Source organism: Scyliorhinus torazame, chromosome 5 (assembly GCF_047496885.1).
Source record: "Scyliorhinus torazame isolate Kashiwa2021f chromosome 5, sScyTor2.1, whole genome shotgun sequence".
Taxonomy (NCBI): domain Eukaryota; kingdom Metazoa; phylum Chordata; class Chondrichthyes; order Carcharhiniformes; family Scyliorhinidae; genus Scyliorhinus; species Scyliorhinus torazame.
In genome coordinates this window covers 220131542-220157328 of record NC_092711.1, presented here as the reverse complement: position 1 = coordinate 220157328, position 25787 = coordinate 220131542, and the positions used below count along the sequence as shown (strand labels likewise).

Here is a 25787-nt window from a genome sequence, read left to right as displayed (position 1 = left end):
AGGGTTAAATGAAGCAGGTCACTGCCCCTCAGGTTGAGAAAATTAGCCCCTGCAATTTAAGAGAATGGCTGCTGTCGGAGGAGGATTTGGAATTGGCTAGAACAGTTTCAGTTCATAGTAACGCACACATTTTGACTCAAGAGAACCTATAATTGTGGGGTCAGGGTCCAACGGAAGAAAACCACGGTTTAAAAAAAAATTCAAACCGACATGAAAATCCCAAACAGACACAGCCACGCAGTCAGTGCGATTATCAGGAGATTTAATACAATAGTGCTCATTTATACCCTTTCCCCATTTAGGTTACATTTTACAAAAGAAATGAAGAGTTTTGTTCAGACTCCTTAAATAGATTAAATTGTACAATAGTTAGAGAACATTCCAGCAACTATGGAAACAGCTGTCCATAAGTTTAAAAACAAGACCTTTCGGTGAAATTAAGGTGAAACACATCAGAATTCAAAAAAATATCTTCAATCATCTTTCAATTGAAACTTCGGTTTTGCTCATGATGCGGTCAGAATATTTAGGGCACAATTCTTTTTAAAGAGTAAAATTATAATACATTTTAAGGAGAGAAAACTGCCACAACATACAGAGATCATGGCTGACTTTTCCCAGGTAGAAAAGTGCACCCAAATTCTTTCCCCCAAAAAAGAAATTTGAACCCCCAGTTTATACTGGGAAATGTGCTGTATAAAATGATAGTGAAGGAAACTAGGTGAATGACAATGTATTAACCAACCATGTTTAGGTCTATTCTCAACACCAACACTGTTGGTGACAGTGTATCAGTGACTGCACTACAAGAAAATCGAAGTATACAATTCAATGCTACAGTTTCCCCCCTCCCCTGATATGGATTTATATATATATATATATATATATGTTTTTTAAAAAGCAGGAAATTATTCCTAGAATAAGGCGGCGAACGGTTTTCTTCATCTTTACACTTGATCTCGAAGACGTGAAAGTCTTTGGGAAAGTTCATCCTATGTAAAATAACAGAATTGGATTGATTCAGTAGTTAATCGCATTAAAAAAATGAAAATTTAATCTCAAGACACATTTAACCTTTTAAAGCATTGTAGATCAAGGTAGTACGGGTGTCGTTCCGCCCCAATAATCCAGAGGTCTGAACTAATATAATCCAGAGATTGGGAGTTCAAATCTTCCCCTGGCTGTTTGACAAATATTAATTAATTTTTTTTTAAGCCCCCTCCGGAAAGTGCCCAGATTATCATAAGCATCCAACCCGAAGGAAGGAAATATCATCTTCACTCAGGCAGATCTGTCTGCGTCTCACAAAACCAAAAGAAATAGGAACAAGCGCAGGCCATTCAGCCCTTTGAACCCACTCCGCCACTTAATATCGTGGCTGATCGAAGAGTCAAGTCCACTTTCCCGCCTTCTCTTCATAATCGTTACTTCCCCTACTGATTAAAAACCTATCGATCTCAGCCTTGAAAATGTCCAAGGTCTTGCCTGCCACAGCTTCCTGGGGAAAGAATTCCAAAGATTCACCATCCCCAAATCGGTCTTAAATGAGTACCCCCTTATTCTGCAACTGTGCCCTCTGGTCCTAAACTCTCCTACGAGTGGAAACACCCTCCCAACATTTGCGCTGTCTAACCGGACTCAATTCCCACATCGACGTGGTGGCTCGCAGCTGCCATCGGAGGCGGCCATTCATTTATCTCACAACCTTAACAAACACCGACTGCTGCAGGATCCTTCACAGGGCAAACAGCGATGTGCAATGAGTGCCAACCTGGTCAGTGGCGCCATATCCTGAATATTTTAAAAATAGCCTGCATTTTTCCTAGATTAACTACAATTTTTTTTAAAACTAATGAGATTTGTGCTACTTTGATCCCCACAGAAGCTCAATGTACTGCCAATGGTATGCAATGACAATTTCTCCATCAAAATCAATTGATTACGGTGTTAAAATGAGTATTTCACTATTCCCCACTACACCACCTAGTGGCTCTTGAAAGCAAAACCAGCTACTAGGTGAAAGCAGTAGTAACCTTGTAAAATACAGTTTGACTTCTACAGGCACAAAATATAACTTCAGAACTTTAGTTTTGAAGAATAAGCTCTTTTGATCTGAAATGTTATCGGTTTTGCTCTTCGTAGATGCTGCCAGACCTGACTATTTCCAGCATTTTCTGTTTATCATGGATGACCACATAATATCGGATACTGTGATGGTGTCTGAGGCACAAGCTGAACAGTTGAGGATGTGGATGATGTAGTCATCCACGAGACAATGTTATCTGTACACTGCAGCATGGCCACGGGTGTTCACACTGTAGATGGAAAAGCTCCATAACTGGCTTCTGGTAATCCACAGTACTCGGGAGGCAGTGTTCTCAATCCTCCCACCAATGGGAACAGCCACATCGGTTCTGTCCCGAACAGTCATGGATTTGAATACCTCCATCAAATCTCCTCTCAACCGTCTCACCAAAGGAACCACTCCCAGCTTCTTCAAGCCATCTACCAACCCAGGCTCCTCACCGCAAGATCATTCTGGTGAATCTTTTCTGCATCCTCTCGAATACATTCAAATCCATCCTAAAGTATGGTGTCTCGAACTGGATTCAATATTCACCGAACCAGTGCTTTATACAGTGTTAACTATTTCCTTGCTTTTGTACTCTATGCCCCTATTGATAAAGCTCAAAATACCATACGATTTATTATCCCCGCTCTCAACTTTTCATCTTCAAATGATTTATGCACCTCTATACCCAGACCCCTCTGCTCATATACCCTACCAAAATGAATTATTTCACAACTCTCTAAGTAAATTTTATCTGCCATTTGTCTACCCATTCTATCAATGTCCTCTCAAAGTCCTCATGGTTCACAATAGTTCCAAGTTTATCTGCAAATTTTGAAACTGTGCACTGTGTACCAAAATCTAGGTAATTCATATACATCAGGAAGAACTAGGGTCTCAACACCGACCTCTGGGAGTTCCACTCCTCCAATCAAAAGAATAACCGTTCACCACTACTCTTGGTTTCCTGACACTCAGCCAATTTCATATCATTGTTACCAATGTCCTTTTCATTCCATGAGCTCTAACTTTGCTCACAAGTCTGCTGAAAGCTCACCAATTTACGAAACACAGAAACTGAAGAGTGAGAAACGCTGACATGGAGCCCCCTCCCCTAGGTTAGGTGAAACACAAGCTATCTGCAGGTTTCATTTCAACCTCTTGATGCACCAACACTGGGCTTTAATCACAGCCGCAGACCTTTTTTGTGTACAGTAGTACATTTTGCTTCCATTTCCTCTGGAAACTACTGCTGTAGCTTTCGCAGGTCAGCTGGTCATTGCTGGATTTGAGAGAAATTGTGGGCCTTATTGTATCTGCAAGTGAGCAGAAACTGCCTGAATCTTGTTTCACGTGCAACTCAAGCAGAAAACTAAAGATTTTCAATTGAATCTGAGCTCCTGGGTCAAAAGATCAACTTGCAGTTGATTGCATTAGTTGTTTTCCAGCAGAAGTGCTGTCAGTCTGAGGGGTTTTCAGCACCAATGTAAAATACAGACCAATATGTGGTCTAGTTTAAATGACCGGCAGCAGTTTAAGGAAGTGCTGTTGTCGACAAAATACTTCTAAAAAGAACACAGTATATAAATCAATCAAATGTCTGGGTAAATATACAATCGTTTTATTGCTGCAATCTTTTCTCAAATGGCAATTAAAAAAAAATAGTTTAGGATTTTACCTGTTCTGCTGATGCCACACTGGAACCAACTGACCCCATTTGGCCTTCAGGAAGCTGCAGGTTCAAATCAAGGCTGCGGGGGGGGGGGGGGGGGAAAGAAGATATCAGATACGACATTAGACTTTGCTTAGCATCTTTATTGGGAGAGTGGCTTTACATTTAGAAATTTCCTTTAAAAGTATCGAGTTTGGAACTTTAGAATCACATTTCAGAACGCAGTATAATTATCAGACAGGGGTTCATGACTGGAGTATCTCCAGGCAGGTTTCTGTTAACCACATTTAAGGCAAACAAGAATTTAAATTTATCGCTTTGAACTATTCTGCAAATTTTGAAAAACGTGCCTCACATCAGGCTGTACTAGCACACATCTACGTTCTAGGTTTTGGTGTACTAGGAGATTTCTTTTTAACATCACATGTATGCAGCTGCAAGGCAAATGCTTTGCCTGAGCTTACAAGTTACAGGGCTCGTCATGTGGTCACTAATACAGGAGATGGCGCTCTTTTAAAGCTAAGTTGAACGGCAACATTTTTGATGCTAGGTTTAGTGGCACGGTGGCTATGCCACATGCTGAGCACAATCAGGTCATGCAGGGGCAAAACGTCTCGGCCATTTTATAATCAGCTGTTTAGTCAATTGGAAAGCGCAAGTGTATAACTAAAAGGTCAAACATTTTTAATTCCCTGGCATTATTTTGCCTCACCACCCCCGCCCCCCCCGGTGCTGAAGATTAATTTAATAGCAGCCTGCCCAAATGTTACCACTTGAAATATATTTGAAGTTTCTATATGAATGCAGAACTTTAAAACAGAAATTAGGAAGTCAATTGTACCCCAAACTCATGTTATTAAATAAACTTCAGTTACTGACTTCAAGCCACCTTATGAGGCTGCAACAATAAATCTGACAGAATTTCACCAAAGCTGCGACTGGATGAGAAAACGCAAAACATTGCAAGCGTTTCTATGGCTTATTACTGCATGTCAGCCCAGCTAGCAGTGATTGATTTCCCTGCCCCATCAGATTATCCAGTGAATTAATCAGAAATAGGAAATTGCCATTTTTCACTGATCTTGCGGTGCTCCTCCAATAGACAAAAGAAACTGCCTGAAGTAGACCTGCAGCCTTTCAGCGCCAGAGTTCAGGTAGCATATTCATCAGAAAAATGTCACCGTTAAACAGCACTGGGGTTTCAGGAATTTTATACCGAAACGGAAAACTTGGCAGAAGTGGATCAAGAAGCACAGGGGGTTCTCTGAGCAATTTCACAACGGTTGCTCCAGAATCAGGAGAAGGTGCAACAGATCAAAAACACAAAATCTATTTCCATTGGGCGATTGCAGGACACCAATTAACTGCCTTCACATACATTTTCTTCACTTTCAGGTGCATGCAGAGAGGGGAGTATATTCCCACATTGCGTAGGAACGATATCCACAAATTATTTTGCAAATGGTACCAGAAATATTTTCAAGTATATGTACTTGAATTATCAGTTTCAAGTACAATAGGTTATTAAGAGCAAGTTTGGATTCCATAGTTCAGTGAGAATGATTCCAATGTACCAATTCTAATTAAATAGATCCATACTCCTGTTACAATAAAACAATAGAAATAAAAAGTTCCTTAGACCACACCTTCCAAACCCAGGACGACTACCATCTAGAAGGAAAGGCAGCAAATACCTGTGAGCACCATCATCTAGAGGTTCCCATCCAAGTCACACACCACCACGACTTTGGAAATATTTTGACGTTCCTTCGCGGTCGCTGGGTCAAAACCCTGGAACTCCTTCCCTGACAGCATTGTGGGTATACCTACACCTCAGGGACTGCAACGGTTCAAGGAGGAGGCTCACTGCCACCTTCTCTGTGGATGGGCAATAAATGTTGGCCTGGCCAGCGACGACCACATCCGCTAAATGAATTTTAAAACATCCTCTTCCAGATTTAAAAAAAAAAAATAGTCTTCTTAAGGCTTTAAAAGGATGTCCTACAAAACATTGTACTGCACTTTGGCAAAATTAATTGTGCACAAAAACACCACTGATCCTCTCTATTGAGCTGTGCTGCCCTTTGGTCAGATAGCACCTTGAGCACGGATGCCAGTTCTTGCCACCATGCGATACTGAGAGTTGCAAGTGCTGGAGGAAATGCAGAGAAGAGCTGCCAGTCTGACAACGTGTCCTTGGATGTCAACTTGAGGAAAGACTGAAAAAACTCAAGGCTTTCATCCCATGAAAGGTGTTCGGAGCACTTTTATAATGATATAGAATGCAGTTAAGGAGTGCAGGTGGTGCATCTGGAACACATACTAGTCATGAGAATAGACCAAAGGGATACAGGTTCAAATTATTAAAAGATAAATTTAGGGATGATAAAGAAAATTTTCTCCACAAATATGCGATCAGTCTACGGAACTGGGTTACAGGAAGTGCAGTAGAAGTAGAAACCCATGAGTCTACTTTAAAACGTCGATAGAGGGGGAAACATTAGGATGGCTCATTAGAGATGGTCAAATGGCCTAACTCATCTATAATTATTTTGCACAGGATATTCTTACCAAAAGTCATATTTTGAAAAACTCAAATGAACCTGAATTTATTTAACAGCCTTCACATTTTTTGGATACCCTAAAGCACTTCACACCACTAAGGAACTAGAAACAACAATGAGATAATCTGCTTCATTGGTGTTGGTTGAGGGATAAATGTTACTCGGGACACTCCTCTGCTCTTTAAATCGTTTACATGTGCCAGGAAGGGCTGACCGAGTTACTTCAAACAGTGCACTGCCCTCAGAGCTGCACTGAAATGTCAGCCTGGGAGAGAGAAAGAGAGAGAGATCGGATATAACTAGAACATTGATCCAAAATATAAGTCAGTCAGTCACTTTGTGGGAAAGGCAGTCCCTTGAGTCAGAGCTCGGCCTCATCAAAAACCCTTCCGAAAATTCATACTAACCCAGCTTCATCAGCCATTTCATGCAACAGTGAATCCACTTGGTTCTGGAAGAAAAGTGAAATATACAAGCTGAATATGCTCTGCTTAAAAAAAACCTGCATGCAGATATATATAATGCTAATTATATCGCAAAGAATACATAAAATACTGCACTAATTACTTTTTAAAAGGTTGCTATTCAAACAAGGCACCCAATTCTACAGATCTGACAAACAGCGTAACAATGTGCAACTGGTCAGTTTGTACTTTGGCTAGTCAAGGGGTCTACGTAATCAAGCTGCTAGTACTCAATTTATGCATTGTCTGAAGTGCCAGCCTACACCGATATTAAGTTGCTGGAGTGAGGTTTGAATCCACAATGGTGTGAGTCGGGCTGATGACACTAATGACAGACATCTAAAAGCATAGCAAGAAATATGGCAAGTCTCCTTGGGAGATTATTGGTTGAATTCAATATGCAAAACAAATTACATCTCGACAAAACCCATAATTTGCATAGTGGTTTGGAGGTTAATGAGTATGCTGGTGCCATTTACAGCTCTGGACCCATATTCTGTTCCTTTATTGTCCCACTGCCATTCCGTTACCTTTCATCTTCCTGTCATATAATCTTTCTGCCGTCCACCTTATCACAAACATTGCATACAAATTGTTTCTCTTCCATTGTACGTATGGCACTATGCCAAAACTTTCCCCAATCATTAGGTTTGTTTTTATTTATTTCATCAGTTTTTGAGATGCTTATGCTTCTACAATCCAGTCGAGCAAATTTTTACAGCCCAATAGAGCAGCAAGTCATAAGAACCTGCACTGTACATTTTAGAATTCAGGGCCTTGCATTAATTTCAGTCACAATCTATAAAGACAGCAAGCTCGAAGGAATAACCTTCCACTGGAAAGCACAAATGGCAGATTTCTCAAACTTGTGAAAGCTACCACCACCAAGATAGTCTCCATTTTGCCAATACTGTCTTTTAAAAAAAAATTTAAAGTACCCAATTAATTTTTTTTCCACGCAGACACGGGGACAAACTCCACACGGACAGTGACCCAGGGCCGGAATCGAACCTGGGTCCTCGGCGCCGTGAGGCAACAGTGCTAACCACTGCACCACCTGCCAATACTGTCTTAATTATCAAGTGAAAAACAGCATTACCACTGGTGATATCTGCAGATTGAAAAGGCACAAAGCATATTGGAGGAACATGGACACCACCACAGCTCCAATGTGGCCATTACAACCCAAATGGTACATTCATGCAGCCATCTGGCTGCACCCATATTTTCAGCAGCAGAGTAAATTTCCAAACAGAATAGGATGAATTTCTCACATCAAACAGAACAGAATTCCTACAGTGCAGAAGGCAGCCATTCGGCCCATTGAGTCTGCACCGACCCTCTGAAAGAGCATCCCAAGTAGTTCCACCACCCCCTCCCTGTCCTGTAACCCCACCTAACCTGCACATCATTGGACACCAAGGGACAATTTATCAAGACCAATCCCTCTAACCTGCACATCTTTTGACTGTGGGAAGAAACTGGAGCACCCAGAGGAAACCCATGCAGGCATGGAGAGAAAGTGCAAACTCCACAGTCACCCAAGACCGGAATTGAACCCAGGTCCCTGTCGCCGTGAGGCAGCAGTGCTAACCACTGTGGCACCGTGGTGCCTTATACATCGCTCACCAGGAGAACGTTTTGTTCTAATTTGCAATCTGGAATAACCAAACATAACAAGGATAAAGACTACTTTCTCCACTATTTTCGCAGTGTGAAATGAGAACCGTTTTCATAGTTTATTTCTGAAGCACCAATAAATTTATAAAAGGAAAGCAGTCATTATTTGCATCATAATGTATTTGTGTCGCCACTTCCATCAGTAAAATGCCAATCACTGTCCCTTACTTGTGGTGTAGTTAGAGTTGTTGTGCTGCTCATAGTGTCCTCCATCTGCTGGGTCTGTACATCTAATGTTTCAAATTGATGCTCAAACTTATCCATTAGAGCAGAAATCTGTAAGAAGGAGAAGGCTTAGAACATTGCATTACAATTGTCTGGACAGCCAATTCAAAAGCACTCAGGAAGGTAGATGTACAAATTGTTGGAGAAAAGATCTCTGTATACCCATTTATCGCGACTACACAGATTGACAGAATTAAATGGATTACTATTTTTTTTTTGTTCTGCTACTTCTTTCAAGAGGCTTATACTGATTCAAAGTGAATATCCTCATCGGTAGGACATGTCTGTAAGGATGCTACCTCTATGTGACTCAATGAAACACAAAGTTGGGGTAAAAACGGCTTGCAAAATATGATTGGCAGTTTACATTTTTGCTATTAAAATTGTACCTTTATTGGCACTTTTGAAAGGTATTAAATAACTGCCTTAGTCCTGTCCCTTTGTACATTTTATAATTTGTTGGTTGCATCAAAAAAATTCTGCTGCCTCTTTCCTCGCTAGGTTACATCCTCAGTGATGACAATAACACCTTTTCCCTTTGATTTGTTACTGGATACTAAGTAGACTAATCAGAATACGAAAGCAAAATGGCACAGATACTGCAAATCTGAAAGAGAAAGTGTTGGAAAACTTCAGCAAATCTGGCAGCATCTGTGGATAGAGAAACAAGGGATAACCTTTTGTGTCCTTACAAGTCAGGCCAGCTGTGCAGTTCCAGTATTTTCTCTTTTTATTTTAATCTGAATATAAATAGGATAAAAGCTGTCGGTCAGGAATGCAAGTTTCACTATGTTCAGATGTGCCATTTCTAACTAACTGATCTCCATAACGAGCGTTGGGAGAGCCGGAGTTGTGCTCTGCCAGGATATAGCAAAAACCAAATGCATTTTAAAAATAAGGGAGGCAACGGTACAGTGGTATCGTCACTGGACGAGTAATCTAGAGGCCCAGGGTAATATTCTGGGGACCCAGGCTCGAATCCCACTGACATCAGATGTTGAAATTTGAATTTTAAAAGTCTAATAGTGACCATGAAACCATTGTGGATTGTCGTTAAATACCCACCTGGTTCACTAATGTCCTTTAGGGAAGGAAATCTGTCATCCTTACCTGGTCTGGTCTACGTGTGACTCCAGATCCAAAGCAATGTGGTCAACTCTGAAATAGCCTAGCAAGCCACTCAGTTCAAGGGCAATCATGGATAGGCAATAAATGCTGGCCCAGCCAGCAATGCTCACATCCCCATGACAAATAAAAAAAAGGTAGGATACAATATTATATCTTAGCAGTCCCCTCCCCTTTTAAGACATTCTTATTCAGTTGGACTAATTCACCAGGATTAATTATCCTTACATTCCATAAAGGTTTTGGGCAGATGGAGCTGGAAGGTCCTTTCCTTCTCGTACTGTTTCTAGGTAGAGTCAGTCTTTTATAATAAATATCCTTTACTGCCTTTTGTACTGGATTCAAGTACTCTCACTGTATATTTCCAGTCACAGTCGATTAATTCAATTAACTTTTGTTGAAAATTAGATACACTAGCATGCAAATTTGCACTGGGGGTCAAAATGATTGAACAACGTCAGATTCATGAACTGTTATTCTAGCATCTACCCAGCTTCATGCTCCTTTGGATCACAATGGAATTGCAATGTCACAATATCACTATCTCTGCTCTCATCTATTCTTATAAATTCTCACTTACGTTCCTATTATTGTAGCTTCTACATTAAGCAGTCTCCCTATTCATTGGGACTGCTTACCACCTTAATTTGACATTTTAAAAAAACTTTCCCCATGATACCTCCACACAAGGAATTTGCAATACAAGGTGGCCTATTTAGCATCTCGCCCCTTTTGTACACAAATTCTTTCCGACCATTCAATAACATTGACAATGGCCCCATTGTCATCAAGGAGGAAACATGAATAACATTTTAATTTGTACCACCTGGAAAGTGTGCGTTGGGGGGGGGGGCTTGACTTTCTGAATCTTCAAATTCTTATAGAGCCTGCTTCCTACGCAATTTAAAAAAATCTATTCCTGTGTAATTTACTTGAGCAGTTTAAAGACCAGATATCAGCAGATGTTTCAGAAAAAGGAATGAAACCATTTTAAAAGGTTCAATCGTAATAGACCTAGAACTCCGAGCTAATGTAATTTTGGCTGGCTGAAATGTCTTATTAATGGCTGGATTATATTGAGGGTGTCCTCCTTCCAATTCTACTTCAGCAAATTTGAACATCTACAGTAATATATTGTTCCAGTTGGCAGGCAAATTAAATCAGAAGCACCCCAGGCTACTCTTTTCCCTTGCATGAGGAATGTCATTCTTTCAGAGGTATGTTGTGGGATATGTGAACAAATGCCATGTCTGATACACAGATTTTCTTTTGACAGAATGTGATAGGACCATAAGACCAAGGAGTAGGAGTAGGCCATTCGGCCCATCAAGTCTGCTCCGCAATTCAATGAGATCATGGCTGATCTGATATGACAATCCTCAACTCCACTTCCACACCTAATCCCCATAACCCACGATTCCCTTAATGATTCAAAATCTGTGGTAACTGGGTCATTAAGTAAGGAACATACTTCAATGATCCAGACTCGGCAGCTCGCTGCGGTAAAAAATTAAACAGATTCACTACCCTCCGAGAGAAGAAATTCCTCCTCATCGGTCTTAAATGGGTGACCCCTTTCTCTGAGATTACATCCTCTGATTCTAGACTTCCCCACTTAAGAAATCTACCCTGTCATGCCCCCTGAGAATCCTACATGTCTCAATAAGGTCACCTCTTATTCTTCTAAACTCCAATGAGGAGCCCCCACCTACTCTGCCTCTCCTCATAAGAAAATCCCTCCACCCGGAATCAACACAATGAACCTTCTCTGGACTGCCTCCAATGCCAGCAGGTTTTTCCCTATATAAGGAGATCAAAACTGATCACTTGTATTCCAGGTGTGGTCTAACTAGTGTCTTATGAGACAATCCCACTGTTCTGGGATTGATGAGCTCCCATCAATGAGGATCTGATTGACTGAAGAGAAAATATTTCTGCAGTCTCAGTGATTGTAACATTGTGGAAGTTCGTTCCAGGTGCTGGAAAATAGGATTAAAATGAGCAGCTAGTTCCTTCTTTTTTTGGCTGGTGCAGACATGATGGGCTGAATGGCCTCTTTCTACATTGCAACTATGGTTCCAAATGCATGCTAAATTGATAACTGAAAGTTGACATTCTTCGAGACATGCACGTACAATGACTGAAAAAGAGAAAAGACTAGGATTAGAACTCATTTCATCTTGGACAAATGGTACCTTTTCCAGATTCATGCTTTTCAAGGTCATGTCCATGGATTTGACAACTCCTGCCATAGATTTGGTTACCTAAAACAAAAAGTGACAATTTGGCTCCACAGAAAATAGCTCATAGTCATAATCAATCTGCACAATAAAACTGCTACTCAACAGCTCCATTAATAGCACCCTTTATATCAACACACACAATGCAAGGGATTAGCTTGGGTCATATAGTTACGGGTTAAACAAACTTGCATTGCGAGTGGAAATTAATTATTGGTGATGCTGCAACTCTATATACTAGCACCACTGATGCCAAATCTGCGGTTTTGTCAAATAAGGGAGTGAAAGAATATGAGGCTACTGATTATCTTCATTTTACTGAAGATTTGTGGGCTTCTATTTTGTTTACATCTGATATCTTTTTGAGGGGTTTTTGCAGTAATTTGTTGCGTGCTAGACCACAGCAAGATGGTTTGACTTGCACAGTTGATGTCCATTGTTGTTGGAGTAATCATAAGGGGGAAAGCAGGCTTCAGCTGGCAAACAGCGATGACAAGAACCACTCCACAACATACTTTGAACTATTGGGATTCATAACAAAATCTTTAGCCTCAGGGTATCTCGCACACTGGGACAAATTCTGAACTCCATATGGAAACAAACCAACGTACATTACCTGCTGTCGCTGCCCTGACCAGGTTAAATGAGTTGAAAGACGCATGCATTTGCACAGTACCTTTGATGGAAGTAAAGTTCCTAATATGTTGCATTGAGGACTAATAGAAAAATAGAATCTGATCTTTAAGAGGGCATATTAGCAAAGATGAACAAACATCTTGCTCACAGAGTGAGTTTTAAACAACAATTTCCACATACAAAGTGCCTTTAACATAATAAAAGCACTAGGCATTTCAAAGCAGCACTATCAGACATAATGTTCCTTGCTGGCTCAAGATCAAATTAAGATTGGTCACCAAAAAAATATATATTTTTGACCAAGCTTTAAGGATCAATTTAAAGTAAGATAATGAGGGCGATGTGGAGAGAGGAGCAATTTAGATCTTCGGGACTAGGCAGCTGAAGGCACAATGCCAATGGGAAGCAAAAGAATTTGGGCCGCTGACCAATTTTGGGGCTGGAGGAGGTTAGACCCCAGAGGGATTTGAACACGTGGATGGGAATTTTAAAAATTGAGGCATTGCCGAACGGCAAGTCAATATAGTGAGTGAAAATGCAGTGATGGGGTCTTAAAAGTGAAGAGACAGAGTTTTGTAAGTAGAGAGTTCCAGAAAATCAAAGGTATTGCTCTCAAAGATGGAATTAAGTGAGAGGGGTTGCGTCAAAGAATAAGAACAAATAATTTAAGGAAGGTTGTAGAGCTGGAGGCAGTTACTGGAATAAAGATGTGAAAGACCATGAAGGGATTAAAACACAAGGATGAGGAAAAGGATACCAGCAACATAGTTTCAGATGAGCTGGTTTCCGGAGAGCATAGGATGGGAGATCAACCAGGAGAACATTGTATTAGTCCAGTCTGGAAGTGACAAAGGCGTGGATGAGGGGCTCTGGCAGACATTGTTAGAGGTGGAGGAAGACAGGCTTATAATGGGCTGGATGGGGTGATGTTTTGAATGGAAATCTTGCGAAATGTTTGGTTTAGGATGACACATTGGCCCAGTCATGGACGTTTCCAGAATATACATGTATCTGGCCCCATGTTTGAGAGTGACATTGTCAAAAGGCAACATGTAAATGAAAAATGGAAAAGTGCAAGCCAGAACCATGCGGGGTGAGGAAGAGAAGTTACTGCTGGAGATGCTCTGGTCATGCTTTGACTGGTCAGATTGGAACCACATGCAGTCCCATTTATCTGGAGAATGGTGCAGAAGTGCTGGACAAGGGGGAGGGATATGGGCAAACCTATGTACCAGCAGAAGTAATGTGGTAACGATTAGAGCTGCAACGTGGCTCGTGAAGCCTGACCAAAGTGATCAAAACCAGAGGGAACACGTAAAAGGTGCACACAATTTAGAAGGAAGCCAAGAACATAGGCAGATTCATTATAAAAACACTGAAGCGAGACCACTTTCTCAAAGCCGTTAAATGCAGGTACTGGTCCCACCCTGATATTCAAAAATGGAAGGCATGTGCCCAAGTTAAATATGACATTTCCGATAGTTTGAAATATTTTTCTACTGGCTCACATCTAAATATGCTAACTTGGAAGGTGATCAGGAAGGTCCATTACCTTGCCCATCGTAACTGCACTCTGAACACGTGCTGCCACGGCATCCACTCTAGCACTCATTCGCAGAAAGTTAATGGACTGGTTCTTTTGCCGGATTGCATTTTCTGCATGTATTCGTGCTACTTCCGTATTACCTTTCTGAATTGCCTATAAGCAATCATATAAAATATGAAAAAGCAGACATTTTAATATGTACAGCAAGTCAAGCTTTGTTGTTAAAATTAATGCTGGGGTGGGGCAGCACGGTGGCGCAGTTGTTAGCGCTGCTCCCTCACAGCGACGAGGACCCGGGTTCGACCCCGGCCCCGGGTCACTTTCAATGCGGAGTTTGCACATTCTCCCAGTGACTGCGTGGGTATCTCCCCCCTCCCCTCCCCCCCCCAACAGAAAACAATGTGCAGGTTAGGTAGATTGGCCACGCTAAATTGCCCCTTAATTGGAAAAAGTTATTGGGCACTCTAACAAGTTTATAAAAAAATATATAATGCTGGGGTTAAATATAGCCTGTATACTTCTTTCATAATAACCATGGAGACTCCCCTTTGAATCTTCCCAAGCCAGTTTATGTTTTTAGTGCAGTAATCACTGCCTCTCTGATGCAACTTACTTTTCATCATTCCCCATATGGAATATCAACAAATGAATGGTTAAAACGGCAATTCCAGTTTGAAACGTAATTAAAGGTAGAACAAACCTATTACAAATCTCACACCTATACACGCTTCCATCTACAAAAAACAACTTACGGGTGCAACATTTATCACACAAATTGACTTGTTTCCAATTATACTTGCTGCTCTCAATTCAGATTGGAAAACAACATATTCCTCGACTTCCATACTTCTGCTCATCGTAGATTCATCAGTTGCAACACAGGAGCAGTATCTCAAATAATCCCCAAACAATATAAATTACCCACAAAAATACATTACCAATTCCAATTGGGTTTAATTTGCACAGACATTGAAAATATATTAATATTGACAAATTAATGATCTTAGTAAATAACACTACCATCTGTAGATTGCCTTGGAGCGAATAAAAAAATAGTTCAGCCTATAAAAATTGTGTCAACCAGAAATCGCAGATTGCTGTGATAAAAATAAGTTTTAAAGTTTTTCTCAGCTGCTTTTCAATCTTTTCTAGCTAAAGGAATTTACTATGCTGCTTACAGTTGCGCGCTTAATATTCCTCTACCAAAAATGCGTTTAATTTCTTCTTTTTCTTTTGAAACATTTTTTCAGTCATCGAGGGTAGCTTTTGCTTTTAAGTATAAAATGAATTTATCCCCTCCAATGTACAACTTGGTTTAACAGTTAGAAGATTTAATGTTTATTACTCAATGATGCGACTGCCCATCTTGGTGTGATTCAGAAGAAAAAAACAAAGTTAACTAAACAGGCATTAACTGGTGTTGTGCATGTTAGTGGGGTTTTATTTCACAGCTGCCTCATGTAGTTTTACAACAGCTTGCATTTGTAAGGCAACTTTAAAGCAGCATGTCTATAACCCGGATCCAACCAAAGGATCCCCATGAAACTCTGGCAACTGCCTATATTTCTCATCCTTTCCTTGCACCTCACACGACCTACTCAAAAAACAAAGACATGATACAACTTACATCCAAAGTTCTGTCCCATACAGAATGCCATATTTTGGGCATTCTAACAATAGGGAGTTACAGTCAGAACAAATTCCATAGTTTCTAGTCTTTGTTTACTGCTATTTGGAATTGGTACCAGTCTGTTGTATTCCCAAAGTCTAATGGAAGAATAAGCGTTCAATTAAGATCAGTTACATGAAACTATCAGATGAATTACAAGAAAACATTAGACTACAGCATAAAAGTCATTATTATAGACGCTCTTACAGTATCACTTCAACTGCAAACAAAATCAAGGCAAATTAGGGTGGCAGATATGCTATCTGCGGACCTGGTCACTTTGCAATGCTACACCTACAAAATTGTATTATTTGAATTGGGAAGGAACGTCTCTTACTCACCTTCATTGATCATCTTTTGAGAGAAAATGAGAAAAATATTGGCTTGGAACACTGACGTATTTGTTAACTTTTGTGAGAAAGGCATTGGCAAACATTATGGCACTTCAATCGACCATGACTCATCGCTATCAACACAGTCAACGTTAAATGAAAATATATTTTATTCTTCTTGAACGATGAACAGTTAACATTTTACAATCCAATGAATTTTTTTGCTGGTGAGTTCAAAAAAATCTTCATAGGCTATGTACAGAATCCCTACAGTGCAGCAGGCCATTCAGCCCATTGAACCTGCACCGGGCCTCTGAAAGAGCAGCCTACCTAGGCTCCTGCCCGATCTCTGCAACCCCGTAACTCCACTTAACCCGCACACCCCGGAACACCAAGGGGCAATTTAGCATGGTCAATCCGTCTAACCTGCATATCTTGGGACTGTGGAAAGAAACCCATGTAGACATGGGGAGTATGTCCAGCCTCCACACCAGACAGTCAACCAAGGCAGGAATTGAATCCGGGTCCCTGGCGTCGTGAGGCAGCAGTGCTAACCACTGTGCCGCCAGATCGCACTCAGTCCTGTAAAAGCTCCGGTCTACCTGCAGACTTATGCAACTTAGAAGAATGCCATTTAGAAGAGTCTTATTGTGGTCATAAAATAGAACACAATTGTTATTTCCATAGGCTTACAATAACAGTCAAAGCGTTTTCTACAAAGACAATTACCAGGTAGACACAATCATGACAAGGACATTCAGTGGCTTTTGGTGGGGGGGGAAAACCATGGATAATTAATTACCTTTTTGATTTTGGCTTTTTCTGTTTTTTCTTCTTTGTCGCATTTTTTGGAACTTCTGGTAAGTTCCTTTGCAGCAAACTTAAGGTTGAACAGGTGTTCTGGAAAGATATGTTAAGGATGTATCATCGAAAACTGCTGTCTGAATACAGCATGCAATGGCTGAAGAATAGTATCACGGGATAAAAGCCCCATCCCGATTTAATATTGACGATAAGCAAGTGTTTCAAGATCAGCTAAGAAATCAGTTAGAGTGTCATTTTGAAAATTAATATTCCATATCATAAACCATGATACCATAAGACATAGGAGCAGTAGGCCATTCGGCCCATCTAGTCTACTCTGGATCATGACTGATCTGATACGATAATCCTCAAGGCATCTGTTTGAAATAGAAGATCAACTTCATCCAGACTGAACAGATATTGAAACTTTTAATCAGACTATTTCTTACCGTATATAGAGGTAATAAATGAACTTACTAAATGGCTTAATAACTTTTAGTTGTTCCTTTTTAGAAAATTAGTAACAGTATGTCGACTACTTTCCAGATGGATGGGCTGCAATATTTCAGCCACAAGGAGCATTCTACCTCATCCCACTCCCCTGCCTTATCCCCGTAACTTTGCACATTCTTTCTTTTCAGAATTGCATTCTTTTCAGATGCCCCTTTGAATGCCTTGATCGAACCTGCCTCCACCACCCTCCCAGGAAATTTGTTCCAGACTCCAACCACCATTATTTTGAATCTGTGCCCTCTAGGTCCTGGTGCTCTCGAGTGAGAGGTTTCTCATTCCTGACACTGCCAACCCCCCTCACGATCTTGAATACCTCCATCAAGTCTCCTCTCAGATTTCTTTTCTTCAGGGAAAATAGCCCCGACCTCTGTGATCTATCCTCATAGCGACAGTTCTTTATCCCTGGAATCATTTCTGTGAATCTCCTCTGTACTCCCTCCTCATCCTTCATGTATGGTTCCCGGAACTGGATACAGTGCTCCAGATGAGGCCGAACTAGTACAAATGCAACGTGACCCTCCCCAATCTGAGTTTCATTAGTCACCCTGATTACTCAGGGAACTCTCTTGCCAGATCAGACTTGCTGGTGCGGTAAAAACATACACGAGGAGAAACCAGGCCGAAAACGTTACATTCCAGCATACCCATTTTTACAAATTGTAAGCATAGTATCTAATAAAACTTGAATATTTAGATATTTCCACATTTAACAATATTCTGAGAATGTCATGCACATGTTCTATTTCAAGATAGAGACAGCTTTAACTTGAGCTTTTCAAAACTTTTCCGACATAGCTTTTTCCTTTTGTTGTACTTTCTGACGAGTCCTTTCCTCCTTGTGCCCAGGCAGAAGCAGATTTATTTGGTAGGTGGGTTGGACTTGGGGGCAGAGGCTTTAATTTGCACCTATTTATTTCTGAATGGGTTTCAAGAGAGTAGTGACATGGCACCCCAATGCCAGGACGCAATGACCTAATCAGGTTTTTAACTATTAACGTACACTTTCCTAGTAGGAATCAATGGATATTGATTCAACACATCAACCATGCTCAAGTTCCCCTCGCTCCCCCCCTGCCCCCCACCATACCTCTCCACCTGTCTAACTCGCCATCCTCCTTTTAAAACACTCCTTAAAACCTCTTTGACCAAGCTTTTGGTCATCTGAATACCTCCTTATGTGGGCTGGGTGTCATACACTGTTTTATAATGCACGTGAAGCACCTTTGCATGCTTCATTACGTTAGTGGTGCTAGATAAATATAAGTTGTTTCTGCAGGCAACTTAACTACATCATCCCCTTGTGATTTTCTACCTTTTCATTAGTCAGCTAAACCACCTTTTGGTTTTTGGTCGGGGAATAAAAATATGGCAGGAATGCAAAACAACTCAGAATCCTTCCTCAATAGGAAAATCATGGAAAGTGTCAGATACAAGTTTACTGGATATCTGGGAGTTGAGTACCAGGAAATAATCTTACTGAAGCCTTCAGATGACATCAGACACCACGAGGGAGGAGCATGGGCAAGGCACAAGTCACATGATTCCCAAAGTGTTGCTAAAAATCACTCCCAGGCACCAACAAACGTTAGAGGTTTGCGGGTCAATTGAACTCCAATGTAATTGTTGCAGGCACAAAGCAGTCCCATTCCACTCAAAAGCATCATCAACAATCGTGATACAGTTATGGCAGGTTTAAGAACAAGTTCCAAGACTATAGTTAACATCCATTTTAGAGACAGACCAAGCAAATTTCCCGACGTGCCGCTCAAATAACAATCTGCAAGTCACATCCAACAATAGTGAAGACTTAAACATGCGGTTATTTAACATTCCAAAACACCAACTTTTTCCTGCAACAGTAGGCACACTATTTTGTCTCAAAGTACTCAAATAGACATGAAACATTTAAAATCTGATCTGTATATTCGCAGGGGCGATTAAAGATGGGCAATAGAGACTGGCCTCGCCAGCAACGCCCAGATCCCATAAACAAACAAAAAAAAAAGTATGGTTTTGCAAACATAATTTGGCAAATGGTAGCTGATCAATTTAATGGTATCCGGTCTTTTTAATGGTATTCAATAAGCTGAATACCAGGTAGCCTTTTTTTGGCACATGGGGCAAGACCATTATTTTCCCACAATGCACATGGTTTAATGATGCACATTTTCAAGATGGCGATACTCTGCCCAGTCCAGATGTTCTTAAACTTTATAAAGCTACAAGTAGCAGGATGTCATGCAAGATGTCATGAAAACATCAGAGACACGTCGTCAGGGGCAAGCAAGCAAGGAATGCACAGCAGCAAGAAGCACTCACTGCCCATATACAATTTGGGGAAATGCGAGAGAAGACCACAGAGGTTTTAAAAACTACCAGCTCCAGAAAGGAAGCGGAACTAATTCTGATCCCAATGAGTGTTGAATCTAAGTGAGAACAACTTGGTGCACGAAGATCTAAAATATATATATTTTTAAATTATATTATTTTAGGCTTTCTTGCAGATTTCTGAGAAATATAAATGGGCTTAGTTGGAAGACAACACAATCACTGAAATGACATTGGCAATATTCAAGTTATTATGTTGGTTGGCTTTACAATGGTCTAGGCAGATTAAATTAAGAGTATCTGGCTGTTTTTATCTTGGCTTGGTGGCTGTGGGTCTGCAGAGGCAGTTTTTCCTAGCTTGCCATAATAATTGTCTTTATTCCTGCAAATCAGCAGGTAAACTAAACAAATAATTATTCCTGTTAAATAGAGCATGCCACATAGACAGATGACCCGAGATTGAGTGCACATTTTACAGCACAGGACTTTGTTATACAGATCTACATGGAATCACACAGTAAAACATAAGTGGCCCCAAGGCCTTCAGAACAATGATTAGTGGTTTACAGATATAAACTGTAACAGACTGGGTCAGCACAGATCCAAACATAATTTTTCACAAAATTCCATTCCAATTTTTGGGAGGTTTCACACTGCTCATACAGAGAATTCTCACTCTTTCCCTGTGGATCAATGTTAACAATGGGAAACGAGAAAAGGTCACAACATCACTAAAATGCGAGAAGTGTTTGAACATAATAGTTACCAGAGCAGAGAGATGGTATACAAATGGGTTGAAGTGTGTATACTTCAACGCAAGAAGCATCAGGAATAAGGTGGGTGAACTTAAGGCATGGATCGGTACTTGGGACTACGATGTGGTGGCCATCACGGAAACTTGGATAGAAGAGGGGCAGAAATGGCTGTTGGAGGTCCCTGGTTATAGATGTTTCAAAAAGATTAGGAAGGGTGGTAAAAGAGGTTGGGGGGGGGGGGTGGCATTATTAATTAGAGAGAGTAAAGCAGCTGCAGAAAGGCAGTTCGAGGAGTATCTGCCGACTGAGGTAGTATGGGTTTAAGTCAGAAATAGGAAAGGAGCAGTCACCTTGTTGGGAGTTTTCTACAGGCCCCCCAATAGTAGCAGAGATCATAGAATCATAGAATTTACAGTGCAGAAGGAGGCCATTCGGCCCATCGAGTCTACACCGGCTCTTGGAAAGAGCACCCTACCCAAGCCCACACTTCCACCCTATCCCCATAACCCAGTAACCCCACCCAACACCAAGGGCAATTTTGAACACTAAGGGCAATTTATCATGGCCAATCCACCTAACCTGCACATCTTTGGACTGTGGGAGGAAACCGGAGCACCCGGAGGAAACCCACGCACACACGGGGAGGATGTGCAGACTCCGCACAGACAGTGTCCCAAGCCGGAATCGAACCTGGGATCCTGGAGCTGTGAAGCAATTGTGCTATCCACAATGCTACCGTGCTGCATTTACCGTGTGGAGGAACAGATTGGGAAACAGATTTTGGAAAGGTGCAGAAGTCACAGGGTAGTAGTCATGGGTGACTTCAACTTCCCAAACATTGAGTGGAAACTCTTTAGATCAAATAGTTTGGATGGGGGTGGTGTTTGTGCAGTGTGTCCAGGAAGCTTTTCTAACACAGTATGTAGATTGTCCGACCAGAGGGGAGGCCATATTGCATTTGGTACTTGGTAATGAACCAGGGCAAGTGATAGATTTGTTAGTGGGGGAGCATTTTGGAGATAGTGGCCACAATTCTGTGACTTTCACTTTAGTAATGGAGAGGGATAGGTGCAAGCAACAGGGCAAGGTTTACAATTGGGGGAAGGGTAAATACGATGTTGTCAGACAAGAATTGAAGTGCATAAGTTGGGAACATAGGCTGTTAGGGAAGGACACAAGTGAAATGTGGAACTTGTTCAAGGAACAGGTACTATGTGTCCTTGGTATGTATGTCCCCGTCAGGCAGGGAAGAGATGGTCGAGTGAGGGAACCATGGTTGACAAGAGAGGTTGAATGCCTTGTCAAGAGGAAGGAGACTTATGTAAGGCTGCAGAAACAACGTTCAGACAGGGCGCTGGAGGGATACAAGATAGCCAGGAAGGAACTGAAGAAAGGGATTAGGAGAGCTAAGAGAGGGCATGAAAAATCTTTGGCGGGTAAGATCAAGGAAAGCCCCAAGGCCTTTTACACATGTGAGAAATATGAGAACGACTAGAGAGAGAGTAGGTCCGATCAAGGACAGTAGCAGGAGATTGTGTATTGAGTCTGAAGAGATAGGAAAGGTCTTGAACGAGTACCTTTCTTCAGTATTTACAAATGAGAGGGGCCATATTGTTGGAGAGGACAGTGTGAAACAGACTGGTAAGCTCAAGGAAATACTTGTTAGGAAGGAAGATGTGTTGGGCATTTTGAAAAACTTGAGGATAGACAAGTCCCCCGGGCCTGACGGGATATATCCAAGGATTCTATGGGAAGCAAGAGATGAAATTGCAGAGCCGTTGGCAATGATCTTTTCGTCCTCACTGTCAACAGAGGTGGTACCAGGGGATTGGAGAGTGGCGAATGTCGTGCCCCTGTTCAAAAAAGGGAACAGGGATAACCCTGGGAATTACAGGCCAGTTAGGCTTACTTCGGTGGTAGGCAAAGTAATGGAAAGGGTACTGAGGGATAGCATTTCTGAGCATCTGGAAAGACACTGCTTGATCAGGGATAGTCAGCACGGATTTGAGAGGTAGGTCTTGCTGTACAAGTCTTACTGAATTATTTGAGGTGACCAAGCATGTGGATTAAGGTAAAGCAGTGGATGTAGTGTACATGGATTTTAATAAGGCATTTGATAAGGTTCCCCATGGTAGGCTTATGCAGAAAGTAAGGAGGCATGGGATAGTGGGAAATTTGGCCAGTTGGATAACGAACTGGCTAACCGATAGAAGTCAGAGCGGAGGTGGATGGCAAATATTCAGCCTGGATCCCAGTTACCAGTGGCGTACCACAGGGATCAGTTCTGGGTCCTCTGCTGTTTGTGATTTTCATTAATGACTTGGATGAGGGAGGGTCAGTAAATTTGCAGACGATACAAAGATTGGTGGAGTTGTGGATAGTGAGGTGGGCTGTTGTCGGCTGCAAAGAGACATAGATAGGATGCAGAGCTGGGCTGAGAAGTGGCAGATGGAGTTTAACCCTGAAAAGTGTGAGGTTGTCCATTTTGGAAGGACAAATATGAATGCGGAATACAGGGTTAACAGTAGGGTTCTTGGCAATGTGGAGGAGCAGAGAGATCTTGGGGTCTATGTTCATACATCTTTGAAAGTTGCCACTCAAGTGGATAGAGCTGTGAAGAAGGCCTATGGTGTGCTAGCGTTCATTAACAGAGGGATTGAATTTAAAAGCTGTGAGGTGATGATGCAGCTGCACAAAACGTTGGTAAGGCAACATTTGGAGTACTGTGTACAGTTCTGGTCGCCTCATTTTAGAAAGGATGTGGAATCTTTGGAAAAGGTGCAAAGGAGATTTACCAGGATGTTGCCTGGAATGGAGAGTTGGTCTTACGAGGAAAGGTTGAGGGTGCTAGGCCTTTTCTCATTAGAACAGAGAAGGATGAGGGGCGACTTGATAGAGGTTTATAAGATGATCAGGGAAATAAATAGAGTAGACAGTCAGAGACTTTTTCCCCGAATGGAACAAACCATTACAAGGGGACATATATTTAGGGTGAATGGTGGAAGATATAGGGGGGATGTCAGAGGTAGGTTCTTTACCCAGAGAGTAGTGGGGCATGGAATGCACTGCCTGTGGAAGTAGTTGAGTCGGAAACATTAGGGACCTTCATGCAGCTATTGGATAGGTACATGGATTACGGTAGAATGATATAGTGTAGATTAATTTGTTCTTAAGGGCAGCACGGTAGCATTGTGGATAGCACAATTGCTTCACAGCTCCAGAGTCCCAGATTCGATTCCGGCTTGGGTCACTGTTTGTGCGGAATCTGCACAGCCTCCCCGTGTGCACGTGGGTTTCCTCCAGGTGCTCCTGTTTCCTCCCACAGTCCAAAGATGTGCAGGTTAGGTGGATTGGCCATGATAAATTGCCCTTAGTGTCCAAAATTGCCCTTAGTGTTGGGTGGGGTTACTGGGTAATGGGGATAGGGTGGAGGTGTTGACCTTGGGTAGGGTGCTCTTTCCAAGAGCTGGTGCAGAATCGATGGGCCGAATGGCCTTCTTCAGCACTGTAAATTCTATGATAATCTATGATTAATCTAGGACAAAGGTTCGGCATAACATCGTGGGCCGAAGGGCCTGTTCTGTGCTGTATTTTTCTATGTTCTAAAAATAGTAGATGATAAATAGAAATACACATGCACAAAAAAACATACCATTCCCTTGACACTCCGAGCCACCCAGTGGTTGGTTTGCCCCTCACTAAAAATAGAACTGAACACCACAGTCACACTTGGCTTCTGTCTAAGGGTGAGATGTTTGACGTAAAGTTGTGAATGATTCTCGATTAACTCAGCAACAGACCACCTCCTGTCAGACTCGGGTAAAAACCTAGCCCAGGTGGAATTGCTTACTCCCGGGCATCCCCAACCACCGGGTGCTGCTCCGCCCCCACACCTCAGTAATAATAACAAAGCTAAGGTGTCCAGTCCAACAGCACACTGTGGCTGCACTGCAATCATGCATCCCATGCCTAGAGGGGATAACCTGTACCCCTCTCCAATACTCCAAGGGGCAGCTTCACTAGCTCCCCTTCCTCAGCACCTCTCTCCCCCAACCAGAGCTGCTGCTCCGGAACCTCCCCTTCCCCACCCCAAGTGGCTGCTCTAGCACCTCCCCTTTCCGAGGGGCTTCGCTAGCACCTCAATTTCCCTACCCAAAGGGAAGCTCCAACACTTCCCCACCCCGTGGGGCTGCTCTCATTCCAGCCCCTCCCCGCAAGGGGCATCCCCGCGGAAGCTAATTTCCGCCTCCCAACGTAGAGGACTGGCAGCGGGAAGAACAGCACCCGAGCCCCGGTGAACGACACTCCGCGCTCCCCCGACTCGCAGAGGACGGCCCTGCCTCCCGGGTAAAGGATACTCTCCAGACTGGACATCTTCAAAGACCGGACACAACTCCAGCTGATTAGCAGGGACCCAAACAAACACCGGCCGTGCTTCCGCTTCCGCTTCCGCTCGCAAAGTGTGCACGTCACATCCGCTGACGTCACAAACGGAGCAGGGCGTGGCCACGTCACAACGAACTCATGATCATTAACCCTTTCCCACTCAACCCCACCCTGCACGAAACAACACAAACTCTCATTAACCCTTTCGCCACCAAACTCCACGCTGCACTGAACAACACAAACCCTCATTAACCCTTTCCCCACCCAACTCCACCCTGCACTAAACAGCACGCACTCTCATTAACCCTTTCCCCACCCAACTCCACCCTGCACTAAACAACACAAACTCTCATTAACCCTTTCCCCACTCAACTCCACCCTGAACTAAACAGTACAAACTCTCATTAACCCTTTCCCCACCCAACTCTACCCTGAACTAAACAATACAAACTCTCATGAACCCTTTCCCCACCCAACCCTACCCTGAACTAAACAATACAAACTCTCATTAACTCTTTCCCCACCCAACCCCACCCTGAACTAAACAATACAAACTCTCATTAATCCTTTCCCCACCCAACTCCACCCTGAACTAAACAATACAAACTCTCGTTAACCCTTTCCCCACCCAACTCCACCCTGAACTAAACAATACAAACTCTCGTTAACCCTTTCCCCACCCAACTCCACCCTGAACTAAACAATACAAACTCTCGTTAACCCTTTCCCCACCCAACTCCACCCTGAACTAAACAATACAAACTCTCGTTAACCCTT

General features: G+C 42.2%; 1 protein-coding gene across 1 annotated transcript; it reads right to left on the bottom strand.

Annotated features, from left to right (window-relative positions):
• Positions 1–245: 245 nt before the first annotated feature.
• chmp1b (charged multivesicular body protein 1B) lies at positions 246–25097 on the bottom strand. Its single transcript, XM_072505144.1, has 8 exons — positions 24983–25097; positions 17027–17124; positions 14230–14376; positions 11997–12065; positions 8620–8727; positions 6715–6758; positions 3750–3822; positions 246–992 (listed from the first exon to the last, which is right to left on the bottom strand). The coding sequence occupies exons 1-8, from the start codon at positions 24996–24998 to the stop codon at positions 948–950; spliced, it is 600 nt and encodes a 199-aa protein (XP_072361245.1). The 5' UTR covers positions 24999–25097; the 3' UTR covers positions 246–947.
• Between the last annotated feature and the right edge of the window lie 690 nt (positions 25098–25787).

Excerpts from the sequence above, each read along its gene's own strand:
- chmp1b (XM_072505144.1), bottom strand. Across the intron at positions 8,728-11,996 it reads AAAGCATGAATCTGGAAAAG|ATTTCTGCTCTAATGGATAA; the intron begins GTACCATTTGTC and ends TCCTTCTTACAG. Across the intron at positions 3,823-6,714 it reads GAAATGGCTGATGAAGCTGG|CCTTGATTTGAACCTGCAGC; the intron begins GTTAGTATGAAT and ends CCCCCCCCGCAG.